We start from the raw sequence: 14129 nt of genomic DNA, 5'->3' as shown, positions 1-14129 counted from the left end.
CTGTGTGAGGGGAGAGGAAGAAAACCCTAGAGCTTGTCATCTGAAATTAATTGAACTTAGCCATGCCAAAGAAAATGCCAGTAATAAACCCTCCCCACCTAAATTAAGGCTTTATACAGTGCAATAAAAAAATAAAATAAAATTATGGCAGTAATTTTATCTTAGGTTTTTCAAGACCTTGCTGATTTTCCTGCACTCAATACAAAAATCCCAGTGGAGCAATGCAAGCAGCAATAAGGCAGACTTCTAAAAAGATACCACTTAATTTCTCAGTCTTCCCCTTGCACTATTGCTACTCTTCCACTTTTATTTAACTGAATTTTAACTCTATCACTGCAATTTGCTACCATCAGGTTTCTCGTTGCACAAAGGTGTAACTCATGTTTCACTATTCCCTTACGAGGGTATTAGATCTCTGCAGGTTCATCAGTCACACTGTTTTCCTAAAAGCAATCAAGAGATTCTAGATAAACTGGGATTAACAAAATGGTTCAAACATCAAAACAGAAAAGATTTTGAAATGTAAAATCTCAGTTTGGGTCAGATGATAAACTTTCTACTTATGACTAACTGGCACTGTACTTCTTATTCCCTACAGGCTGCAAAACGAAATGATCATGAATATGTCAATTGCTGAATACATATCCTGCTTCACCCACTTCTGCATCTTACACCCTATCAAAAATCCAGCAACTAATATTCAATGCATCTATTTAATATAAAGCATTGTAGCCTTTCATTCCTGAACTAAAAATTTGACATTCTGGTTTTAGTTTGTTCTGCAAACAGAAACAAATTGGTGGGTATATTTTAGCTATGTTTTCCTCACCTGCAAAAGGACGATAACTTCAAGTTAGAGAAAATTTTTTAAAGATTATATTATAAAGTATTATCTGTCTACTCTATGAAACCTACAGAAAAGATAAGTGACATCCTTTGCTGCTTCACTCTATCATTAAAACAGAAAATGAAAATATCTACACAGCTCACACATTTAACCGTTGTGTTATTGAACAGCTTATACTGAGATGCTTTTGGCATGTCAGAAAAATGACTGTCAAAGCTCTCCAAATCAATCATTTAACAAATTGAGGCTCACTCACAGAACCTTCACACTCTTTATAGCACTGTTCAAGCAAACTATAGCCACAAATTTGATGGAATTCATCAACTTAAGACACTGTCTCAAACTGTTCCCCCACTCCACACAGCAGTGACTGTGCATGAAAGGACAGGAAAACCTCTGTAATACAGTCTTGAGATTATTCTAGCTTCACTACTCATCTTTAAGGTCATCTGAAAATGAAAGCTGACACACTGTCTATGCTGCTGAAGCATTAGAACTATCTAGGCTTAATTTCAGCCTAGACCAAGTGGCTCACCGTTCTAAAGAAGTGCTTGAGAAACTTCACAGTCCATTCCTTGCCACAGGAAGTGGGAACAGTTAATCCATTCTGGAAGCTGCAAGTTTAATTCAACAAATGTTGCCAAGTTGTGACACAGATTATTTCAGGAGTGAAGAATGGGCCTTGGGACTATTCAGTCCATCAATTTAGATATGGTTGTAGACTACTTGGAAAGGTTTCAAAACTCTATTGCAACAATTACTAGAAGCAAACATACTTTTTAGGCAGAACAATACATTCTTGAAGTTTTTCTAACATCCCTAAGCACTCTTAAGCCTTGTCTTGCATTGGTCTTGCAATTGCATGCAAATATTTCTGCATTTAACACACAACACCTCAGATCAGCCTATCTTCTGTATACACCTCGTTTTACTCTCTGGCTAATACCTCAGTTTAAAATACCTTCTTTACTTTGAAAGCTTATATTCTCCTATTCCTCTCTTCTCTCGAGACATTTTAAACCTCTCCAATCTCTTCAGAGACTCACAAGCTACAGAATTCTTCAGATCTTATTTAATCATCCTGATCAGGATAATACTGTATTTTTGAAGACAGTCTGGAGAAAGCTATCAAGAAAGAAAACTGCGTAGTATTTGTTTCCCTTTAATTACAGTAATTATCAGGCTGATTTTCTGATAGGAACTTACAGAATACATCAGTGACACTGAAAGAACTGCATTATCCTGCACTTGCATTGATCCAATTACATTATGCACAGATGCTCAAAAATGTGTTATAAATAATCTTGACTACCTGGCATATACATCTGCCATTTCACTTGCTAGTAGAAGATACATGGAGTCCAGCAAAAGATTTGATGACTGATCCAATTCTACCACCAGGCAGAAAGTGGTAGAAAGAGAAAAAGGAGCATTAAGCTTGATCCTTGGAGTTCATGCTCGTATTTAACTCAGCAGATAGACTTTCTCCAAAAGCAGGCTGTCAGAATTTCCCTCAAGCTTAGCATGGAAGGACAAACTCTCAGTCTAAGCTTAAGAGGTCAAAAGGAAAGGGAGAATCAGTAGCTCAGCCTTAAAAATCCCTACTGTGAGAAAACTTGAGCAGAGGTCAGCAGATGAGGGAATCACCATTAAGTCCATAGGAAAGGAAACCACTGTAAGGCCTTAGGAAGGAATATGAAAAAGCATGTAAGTAGAGTAGGAAAATGGCTGTCTTAACATTTATTTTTCTGATCCAGAATGAATCATCATTAATTCAGTCCTGGCTCGGAACACTTTATATTACTGTTCAGCCATTTCTGCCATTAGCTGAATAATTCTGAAAACCAGGAGGCTGCAAGGAAAACCAGTAAAGTGTGAGAAGAAGTAAAACAACAGACATTTAGAGAACCCCAGGAAAAAAACCCACAGAATAGTACACAACCTTTTTCTCTTTAAAAAGAAATCAGCAGAAATAAGAAAGAAACAGCAGAGATAACCAAAAAGTTCAGTCCCATCTATCAGCCTGATATGACGCACATTCTAAAAAAGCACTCTACATTGTTTGTGGCTCCTGCAGTGACCTCTGTTTTATCTTAAGTACTGCAAGTACTTCAAGTGATTTCTGTAGCAACCACTTACATGGTTCCTAATTTTAATACCCAAAACAAATTCTCATCTGAATGATTTCAATATTAGATGTATTCAGACACAACTCACTCAAAATTAAAATGAACAAAGATATTCTGAAAATGCATTAAAGGCCCAAAAAATACCTGAAAAATAAAAGAATGTCATTTTCCAGTTTTATAGCTGCTTTCAGAATTCTGTCTGAAGGATCACACTCTGCAGCTATTCAACTGCAAAATATTACTTCTATTCCACAGATTTTGAATGTGAACTATTAAATCTATTAGATCAATAATAATTCCTCCCACCTGCACTTTAGAAATTGATGTAACGACCGTACAATTTCCATACCGCAACATTTCCTTTTTATGTAACACAGAAGAGAACGAATGCATTTAACTTTATCAATTTCATCATAGCAGTTGCTTACAACGTAAGATATGAAGCTACAAAAAGATGAGATTACGATTTTAACCAAAATGACAATTTTAAACAATATACTGCAGGATTTAAAAATAAAATGAGGTAACAGATGCTTTTCAATGCCTAAACGAATCCTTTGCCCCTGCAATTTATTTATTTTTTTAATGTAGCAAACAAATTTGGTGGCTCATTTCTGAACAGCTCAAACACTCATCATCCACAGCACAAAATGAAAATAAAGTGCAAGTTCAACCGAAATAAATATTCAGAAAAGAAATGCTTTCGAGTCAGCTGGCTAATTTTAAAATACTTATACACAATGCACCTGTGAAGTCCTCCAAAAGCTCAAGAGGCTGGTCACAAACTGCACCACCTCTCAGTTCTCCTATCTTCCATCAGAAAAAAATAAAAAACAACAAAAACACCAAGACCCATCAAACACCACATTTAAATACAGTCATCCTGAAATACGCAAAGACTATGCATTATTCAGTAACATATTAAACTGAGTTGCCACATAGTACAACCAATCGTTCCAAAGCCAATAGAGGATACAGGTAAATATAGGATAGGCAGACACAGTCTGCATTTTGTGCATTACTTGAAGCAATATTTCTTATCAGATGATTTAGAAGATGTTTTAACCAATTTTGTTTTGAATGCACGCTAAACAAGTCTGAAATACAGAATAAAACATTCAGTCAACTCTTCATTTGCAGAATGCCTTTTTGCCTTATTTTAGACACAAACTAATACTGTTAATCAAAACTAAAAAAAAAACCAACAGATTAAATCATATAATTTCAAATAATTCATTGCACTGAGTCACCTCCATTTCATACGACAAATAGATAAAAACATATATTAAAGTACAGAAACATACACCAGTGAAATAAAGGGGCAACTGTCTGTTGCCCCTTGTATCACAGAATTGCTTAGGCTGGAAAAGACCTTAAGGATCAGTGAATCCAACCGCAACCAAACCATGCTACCCTAACAACCCTGCGCTAAACCATGTCACTGTGCAGTTCCTTACTTCAGACCATCAAAGGAACTTGTTCTGAAGATATCCTCCAAAACTATTTCTTCTTTAATATTAATCAATATATCAATAACAGTGGTTATTTCCTAAGTACAGGCCTTACCTGCAGTCTGTCCTTGTACCAACATTTCTCCAAAGAAGCAGTATTACTCTCTTCCATCACACATCTCTAGTTCATAACACGAACACTCATAATGGAAAACACTTCCCAAATGAGAGTAATTATTCACATCATTTAACTGCAACTGGGATAGCTACTCTGTAGAAAGGAGTCATCTGAGGTTCCCCAGCGCTGTCAATAAATATAAAAAGGATCCTCTAAAAGGCCATCAAAATACTATTTAGGTTTTTGTTCTCGTCAGGTCTCACGGGAGTTCCTCCACTCTTTATTAAATATACATGCAATGTAGCAAAAAGAGTTTCCCGCAACAAATGTAGCAAAAAGTTTCCTGCAACAAATGTAGCAAAAAGAGTTTCCTGCAACAATGTTTTACCATAGGTTGGTATCTAGAATTAAGTTGCCAGAAAGTCACCCAACCTTTATCCTTGTCACGCTGTATCTGTGAAAAATCTTATGAATCTGTCCTTTGATATATGAGAGTAATGACCTCCAAACTATTCTTATATACCAGAAAAGTACATACCTATCTGCATACCTTTCAGCAGAGCATCTTGTCACATGAAAACTAAAGCAAGCAACCTCAATCTCTAGCATTCATACTACTGAGAAAATAACAACCCAATACATGTGGAAAGTTGGCTTAAAAACACATTTTACTGAAATCTTATCAATGTAAGAATTCCCAGTAACAAATCAGTTATGAATAACTTAAGGGAATCAGTTTTTGGCAAAGAAGAATAAACTATTAGCAAGTAGCTTGGCATGCGATTAGCCATAAACCAATCCATGAAAGTTTGGATTGAGAAATACTGATGAATACAGCATCTAAGGAGACAGTGATTTTCTAGCTATTCTGCCATGACTGTCATCAAGTCAGAGAGATGTTGTATTTTGCATGATTAGGGCAGTTTACTTTGATTAACTCTGTCACCATAAAGATGATGGAAAATCAAGATTTCTGGTGGCTGTAAATACTTTTCCTTATACTTTGCCTGTATACCATTACTACAAATGCCACAAACTCAACTTGCATACATGTACCTTTAAGGTGGTTATTCTCTACAAAATTCCAAGAGACTGCAAATCATTTATGGAAATGAAGTATTTGAGATATACTGACTCCAAATCTGACTAAATTCCAGACACCTATGCTGAAGACCAGTCAGGAGGTAGATGTGACAGTGCCAACGCATGCCTAAGGGAACTACTAAAAGTTGGAAGTCTATATAGAGCCTATAGTATCTTCTCACAAATCAGATGACACTTAGCAACTCAGAGCTAACTAAACTTTCCATAGTGTAAAGAATTAAAAGGGTTAACATCTGAGAACACGGGTTTTCTAACAACCACAAAATCATGGAATGGCTTGAGTTGAAAAGGACCACAATGATCATCTAGTTTCAACCCCCTGCCATGGGCAGGGTGACCAACCACTAGACCACGCTGCCCAGAGCTACATCCAGCCTGGCCCTGAAATGAACAGCAGGTTCTATTAAAACAATGAATTACATGCTCTTCTATGTAAATTACATGAAATTATGGTGAACCTCTCTTTCTCAACCATAATTCAGTACACAAGAATGTGTTTGACTACTGTTGTTATGAGGAACATTGTCTTGTTACTACTCTGCAGAATGTCAATTTGCTGCAAGAGGATAAAATACATTTATAGTTTCTAGTTTCACACAAGAGTGAATTATTTGAATTTCACTCATTTTCACTGAAAAGAAATAATATAGATTTCCCATATCGAAACAATTTGCTTCCCTTTCATTTACACACTTATCTACTACAGCAATATAAAATATGACCTAGGAAGCAATCTCTCTGTACAGCTGTTATATATGCTTTATAATTTAGTAAAAAATGGAATAATCAGTGATAACGTCTTCCAGCCCTTCATTCTGTTTTGATCTACTGAAGTTTTAAAACCAGTTTTCATCTACATATACAATAAATCCTTCAAGGAAAAAAAAAACACACAAAATGAGAGGCAGGGGATGAAATACAGCCTGAATGAGAAGGATGTCTATGCATACATATATGCAGCGTTCCACCTATATTTAGTTTCCTACATATTAAATCAGAATTAAGAATACTCTGGTATCTTTCTTAAAGAACAACAAATCTTAAGTAAAACATTATTATTAGCAAAACAAAAGAAAACATACAAAAAAAAGTATATTTAGATTGAATAAAAGGCTCTAGACAGTGATGAGGACTGCAGAAGGTTGTCCACAGAAGCTGTGGATGCCCCACATCTGGAGGCATTCAAGGCCAGGCTGGATGGGGATGTGGGCAGCTTGCTGTATTCAAACGTATTTCTGCCCCTGGCGGTAGTATTGGACATGAGCTTTCCAATCTAAACCATTCTATGATTCTGTGATAATCATTCCGCACAGTAAATTGCCCTCCTACTTATTCTTTCATTAAAGTAATAACGACAAAATTAAAAATAAAAAAAAAAAATTAAAAAAAGCAAATATATTTTTAATTATTTAGTTTGTAGTTCTTAAAAAGGGAATCTTATACAGAGCAAGTTCATTAGTATGCACTAAAGAATGTAACTGCCAGACATAAACACTGTAAGGCACAGTTAAGATAAATTACATTCTTTATTACAAAGTGCTCAGCATTTACTTTTTTTTTTTTTTTTTTTAATGTCCAAGCAAGTGACACTTCAACTCTTAATTTCCAGACTGTAAAAAGCTTATTACAGATACAATATTATATTAGCATCTCTTGAATATTTTTTTAAAATAATAATTATTTTAATCTCTTCCCATAGTCCAAATTTTGGCACCATAAAAAAGGGTGATTGAAAAGGTAATGTAAAAATAAACTTACAACTTTCTGCGTGATTTGACATTATGTGCTTCCCTCCACAAGTCCTGCACATTTGAAGAATCAGCTATCCCTAAGCTGAAGAAGTCTCAAGCTATTTATTCGTGAGAACTTGAAAGAAAATACTGATTTTAAGCCTAGAATGTGTCACTCATTTTAAAAGACTACAACTGCACTCATTAGCTAAGGAAGATGCTCCATATCTCTTTTTCCCCAAGGATAAGGTGTTATGTAACTAGATTATATTTCCCTGTTGGTCAATGCATTATGAAAGTAAAATAAGTTTTAGGTTTTTTTTTAATTTGCAAAATACTGTCAATATGAGGAACTATCAACCCATGGAACCTATTATCTTGCTTCTAAGTAGCCCAGGAATGTTCTCATCAGTGCAGCTAGAAGTAGTTTCTTTCTTTTTTGGAGCAATCAAATGCTGCACTGATCACAAGTAGCTCAAGTAACCCACTTTTGCCAAGTGGGCAAAAAGGCATGGAATCACAGAATCATAGGATTAGCCAAAAAATGTTAATGTTTTTGCCCATTATCACTACAGTAGAAAACTGTTTTAAAATACTCTTCACCTCACTTTGAGATTTCCTTTTAAAAACACGCTGCATATTTTGTGGCCTCTCTCTCCTCTTGCTTTCTTTCCTTTACTCATTTCTGTTGCTTATACAACTTTACACAAACAGTTTATTAATGTAAATTTGTTCAGTTTTGACTTTTGATCTTTCCAGCTTGGCTTTTAATACTCAACTGTGTCCTATCTTCTCAGCCTGTTCTTCCCAGCTGAAACCGGGATGAGAAACTACAGTCCAAACTCAACAAGCTTCAGTCTATCATGGGTTCTACAAGCATTTTTTTAAAAGAGGAAAGTGATGCTGAATAAAGCAATGTACTTCAGAGCTTTATCATTCATACACTCATACACTGGTTTATACCTTGAAAAAGAGTTAACTAGAAGAAAATTAGAGGTTTCTGAACACAGAAGACAGTTAAACTACAGGCATGTTTGCTTTACTACAACATTCTTAATGTCATCCAAATTATTCCACATCTGTGCTTGGCCTAGCACCCTTTGACAGATCACTTCATAAACTTAAACTGAGAAGACAATATATGCAAGCATATTAGTAGGTTTTTCATACACAATTTGAATACTAATGACATGTGATTTTAAGTTTAGTACAGTGTTTTGAGCACATCAACAAACCATGCCCCTCATCTGCTTAGAAATGGGGATAAAAAAAAAAAAGCTTTATACAGTGACATCAAACAAATTCCACAGATGGCCATGATTGATAAACAAACTAAAATAAATGAGAATACTTACAAACTTGGCAAAAGAAAATCTCCTTCTGTAGAAGTCTGTCTCTATAAGTATGTATGTTTTCACAGTTAATTCTAGTTTTTGGAATGCAAAAGAGGCTTGAAGATATTTTCTAAACACAGATTTGTCTTATGCAACAATAACTTTAAAACTGATCTTGCTGTAAAATTATTATGTACAATTTTATAATTCAGTGTTTAGGTGTATCTTTATGTATCATTGTAAAGCTGAATAACTACAAATAATTTTCACCTATGTTGGATTCCTTATGAGGTGTAACCACTTAAAAACAGACCTAAAAGCTATTTACTGTTTCTAAACTCATAGTGAACACACAGAAGTTCTGAATACATACTCTTTTTAATTGTACTACAAAAGTTCCTGCCAAACATCAAGAATATGTAATCTGGATCACTTAAAGTTGACCATTTCTTCTAAACTATAAACCAATGAACAAGACAAGTTACATATTTGCAGGGTATATAAATATATTCACAATTTATAGCCAACAAACTGGATGGGGAACAATTTTTTCCTACATATTTCCACACAAGCTATATTAACTCCTCTACACACACTTGTTCACAAACACATTTTTCAGAAGATGAACTGTCTGGCAGGTTGTCATCAACAGCTTATATTCATACTATCTGCTTTTTCATCAAAGACGAGCTAGGTTCTTTAAGTTAGGATCAGTGAAATTATTATGGCAGAGACAAAAGAAAGAATTAAGAAAAAAGCTGTCTTAATAAAGTTATTGATGAAAAATGTTATTGATTATGCCTGCAGAGAAATCAGCTTCTATAGCACTACATATCTGCAGCCAGACTTAGAAGTGCACACTTAGGATCAAAAGTACATGTGAACTAAGAGGAAAAAAAGGATCTTTTAAATCAATAAACATTCTGTCACAGACAGGCAATAGCCTTCTTGATCTTCCACAGAAGATTTACACCATGTTAAAAATCTGAGACTATCTCCTTATCTCAGGAAAAGAAAAAGAAAAAAGTCAGTCTGAATACATACTGGAAAGAAAAATGTTGAAAAAAAAGCATGAAAAAATACAGGATAGGAATTTAAGGATAAGAACTTAAGCAAGCAGCGCTTAACTACTAAAATAGAGACTTCAGAAAATCATTTTCATGCATTTCAGAAGTTTACTTACAAGGCAACAGTTGGGAAACATGCCCAGAAAAAATCCTTAATGCAATCACCTGGTCCTAAGAAGAATGAGTAGCCTCTTCTCCCCATCCTCAAAGCACAAATAAAGAAAGAAAGAAACCAAGAAAACCACACACACAAACACAAAAAACCAACCAAACAAAACTGTGTGCCTGAAGTGAAAACTGGTTGGTCAAAATAACATCAGTGAAGACCTTAAGGGTTTGAAATAACATTTCAAAATTGTTTTCATTTAAGACCGTGTTCCTATAAAACAAGCCAAGATATTTTTAAAATTATCTCTGGACATTACATTATCACTGTGCTGTAAACAGTATTTGAATTAGCTAAAGATTTTAAGCTTCTAGTTATCCAGAGATTGAAAAAAATGTCTTTTCCAGAAAGATATCTTTTCTAAACTCTGAAATGTCAGCATAGCTGCAGAGTTAGAAATAAAATATTTTCTCAGCAGTAAAAGCCTCCCAAAGCATGCTATACAAGCTAGTCAAATTAACATGTTGCCTATGTAACCCTTCATATTCCCCGTGTACAGTAAGTAAGGGAAGGATGTCCCACTTGCATGATGTTAATCAATACATTTATAAGAACTCCTTTTCATAAGGCTCTTATTGACAGTCCTCCCCCTCTCTGATGCTTTTTGGACTTTCTGAAGGCCTTACCAGAGCTCATGCCAACAGTCCTTTAAGTTTTTCAGTTACATCAGTAATGTGGCAGAGATGGATCTTAAGTTAAAACTATGTTTAAAATCCCTTTTTTGATGTCTATGTGCTTCTACTAAACACCACTCCAAAGGGGCATGAGGCTTATAAAATAGAATTGCTTGCTTCAAAAAGCTCCAGAGCTGAATTAGAGCTGCAGACATTGTTTTCTACTCAGCCTATTTTAAGTACCAGATAAAGTGTTTGCTTCAATTGCTTTTTCCTCAAGAGTTAACTCCTCTCTTTTTATAATATATCCTCAGATTGAACCATATTCCAAATACCATTTGGCAAGTTACTGCATTTCTACTAAGCACAGGAACACTGGGTACCTACCACAGATAAGGTTTTCAGAGATCTACTGGTAAGGCTGAAAGTGAAAGACTTCAGCTTAATTAGTTACTTACTTCAATGCTTCATACAAAAGGAAAGAAAAATAAAAAAATGGTGCCACCATTACTAGTAAGCACACATATCTGAAGCCACCTCACTGAGGTGAATTAAGGAAAAAAGAACTTGTTTAACCTATATTTTAAAGCCACATCACCTTGCATGTCAGTACCTGCTATTATCAACATTATAAACTAAGGAATATTTAGAACTGTGTGCCTACCAAACCTTTTTTGCATTTTGTCCTCTTTTTTTTTTTTTTTTTTTTTCCCTCCAAAAGCTTAGGAGATGCAGGGTCTATAATTTAATTTGTCTGCACACAGGTAGAGGATTATAAACTGTGTAATCACCAGTATCAAAAACTCTTGAGGCATTGCTGCTTAATAAAAGCACAGTAAGTCTCTGTCTCAGACTTTTCTTACAGTGACACCTTGTGGTTACATTTGATTTAAGACCTCTCAAAATTTTCATTTTTATGTAACAGCTTTAAATAGGCTTTCAAGACTTGTGAACTAGGATAAAGCATGAAGATGAAACCGCAAAACAAAAGTGGAAGCACGAAAAAGTGTAAAGGTTAAGATACAAAAGAGCACTGCCTGTCTGAAGACCTTTGGAATTTTTAACATTCACTTGCTGAGGTCCCAGCGTCCCACAAGTTCTTCCCATCAGGGATGTACAGTAATATCCTTAATTCTAAATCTATTGTGGATAATCCACAGTGCTACATACATAAAAATAAAAAAAAATATAAAAATATAAAAAAAAATCAAAGTCACAGTAAAGGTTATAATAGAAATGATGTAATAAGTGACTAAGCAAGAGCACTGGGTTGATCTTAATTCATTGTATATACATGCATTGTCTATACATTGTATATTACATGCATTTTACTCAATAACTGTCAGAAAGTTGCATCCTTTCCACCCAGCAAGTATGAAAGAGACCTTGAATATAGATTTTAAAATGGGTAATGAGTCAAAGAGTTAATTCAAGAGAAAACTGAAAAGATTTAAAGAATGTAAAAGGTAACTCAAGAAGGCAACTATCCTTGCCTAATGTTTCAGGTCTAATTATCTCTTTATAATCTACATTTCAGCAATTGCTCTAGTGTATTAGACAAACAGGCTGACCTTCAATCCGGCATGTTCTACTCTCTTGTTTTGAAAATGGTGTGTAAAATAAAATCAGTCAATAACCTCTCCAATTCTCCATTACTCCTCAGTCATCCAATACAGTGTTACCACAAAGCACTTTGCTTTATGACAAGCAGACAAATTGACGTTGAAATAGAAAATCAATTTGGGACAAGTCTTTGGATAAGGCCATAGAATTGCTGTCCTTCTGAAGGAAGATTAAGAGAAGCCCCACTCTAATGCCCTAGACCTCTTCAAATCCTCTTGCTTACAGGAGGAAATAAAATAAAACAAGGCTTAGTAGCAATCTGTCCATTTACTACCAAGTTAAAGAAAAAAAAAAAAGAAAAAAAAAAGAAGAAATAAAAAAAAGAAGAAACAAAATCAACAAGAACAGATAAAAACAAAACAAAAAAAAAAAAACAACAGCAAACTAAACAGAAAACCAAGTGCCTATAAACTCCACGAGGCACTTTGTAATTGCTAGATGATTTAACAGAGATACCTTTAAGCAAAGACTTTATCAGACATGCAGGCAGCTGTGTCCATTTCAGAAAGAGAAAACAGTAATATCAGAACCACAGAACTTACAGGGAAAAGGTGAAAATGCATTTGTCTGCATCAGGAAAATTAAATTTCAAGCCAATTACACTCAGAAGGGATGACAAAAATGACAGAATCTGAGAAGTTTGTTAGTTCTGAAATGGCTCACAAGTAACCCACCATATTTTTTCTGCATAGACAACTGTTTCCTACAATTTCATCCCATAAAGCAGTGACCATCAGAGTAAGAAAACACTCTTTGAGGGGGAAAATAACAACAAAACACAAAAAATGTGTTTCCCTTTGTTGAAGATTCCACTAATTTCTGAGTGATTGAGAAGTCTGTCTACATAATTACGACATACATGCCTTATATATAGTGCATTTCCTCTGTAAGGCGAAGTGTATTGACAACAATCTGTTTGGAATATACAGAGATAGTAGTTTCTCTATTAAAAAGATTAAGATAGATTTTGCTTGGGCCAGTTTAGTGATCACAAGTGTCTTCCAGAACTTCCAGCACCTCCAGTAAAATGACACTATCAGCTCAAGAATGAATAAAGATTATAACTTATTTTGAATGAGCTTATTCATGATTATATGAATAAAGCCATCGTATTCAGTTCTATGAATAAGCTCATCCAGCTGCTTTGTGCTACACATAACACTACCCAAACCTCCTGCACCTTAATTCTCTTCTTTTCTCTCTTCCACAACTGTGAAAAATACTTTTCAATGCAACAAGAGAATATAGAAAATACGTGAATATAAATGAAAATACATTCCTAAGCAGTAAAGCAAATATTGAAAACCATTTAAAAGGTTTTGACAGTCAAGGAGCGATGTTTACTTCTAAGCCAAAAAAGACTGTACAACTTTAAAAATCACTTTAAAAAAAAAAAAAAAAAAAAAAGAAAAGAAAAAAAAAAAAGAGGGAGAGAAGTACCAGAGATTTCAAAACAGGATATCTGAAATTTATCAAATGTAGTTATATCAAAATGGAAAAGCGACATTTTTTGTTTGTTTGAAGATGGCTGATGAAAGTTGTGTACACCATACATTACCAGAATGATGTAATATAGTAGCAAAACCCAGGATTTCTCTGGAATCTGCATTATTTAATGATAGCCATGCAACATTAAATTCATGCACTAACCTGCAAACTCGGGCAGGAAAATACAGATTCTGCCAGGACCGACAGAGGTATTTAGAGTGATCGATAACTCGAATCCAGTCTAACTCATCCATGGACACTTCAATGTAGTAGGAGTAAGACCTTTGGATTTTAAAATAAAGGATGGGTTAGAATATGAGCAGCCACATCTTGGATTTCAGTCATGTTGTAAAGAAGGCTATTTCCTCCTACTGCAGTCTCGTATCTAAAACATCTAAAGAGATCCGTATTTTAAACTTGCTTTGATAACAAATCCACATGCAGTTATGTTAAAAGAT

The 14129-nt window shown here is 34.8% G+C and overlaps 1 protein-coding gene across 4 annotated transcripts in view; it reads right to left on the bottom strand.

The window, feature by feature from the left end:
• BTBD9 (BTB domain containing 9) overlaps positions 1 to 14129 on the bottom strand; it is a 107278-nt gene that overhangs the window by 78592 nt on the left and 14557 nt on the right. For 3 of the 4 annotated variants that reach the window (XM_015857669.3, XM_085543174.1, XM_085543176.1), the window contains exon 7: positions 13834 to 13953. In XM_015857669.3, the coding sequence (XP_015713155.1) occupies positions 13834 to 13953 (120 nt within the window). Of the gene's footprint in view, positions 1 to 1382; positions 1462 to 13833; positions 13954 to 14129 lie in introns of all 4 variants that reach the window. The other variant, XM_085543175.1, reaches the window with a different exon arrangement.

Source organism: Coturnix japonica, chromosome 3 (genome assembly GCF_054131305.1).
Source record: "Coturnix japonica strain WE chromosome 3, WE-NBRP24, whole genome shotgun sequence".
Classification (NCBI taxonomy): domain Eukaryota; kingdom Metazoa; phylum Chordata; class Aves; order Galliformes; family Phasianidae; genus Coturnix; species Coturnix japonica.
Note: the sequence above shows the minus strand (reverse complement) of the source record. Positions and strands in the feature narration are given on the sequence as shown.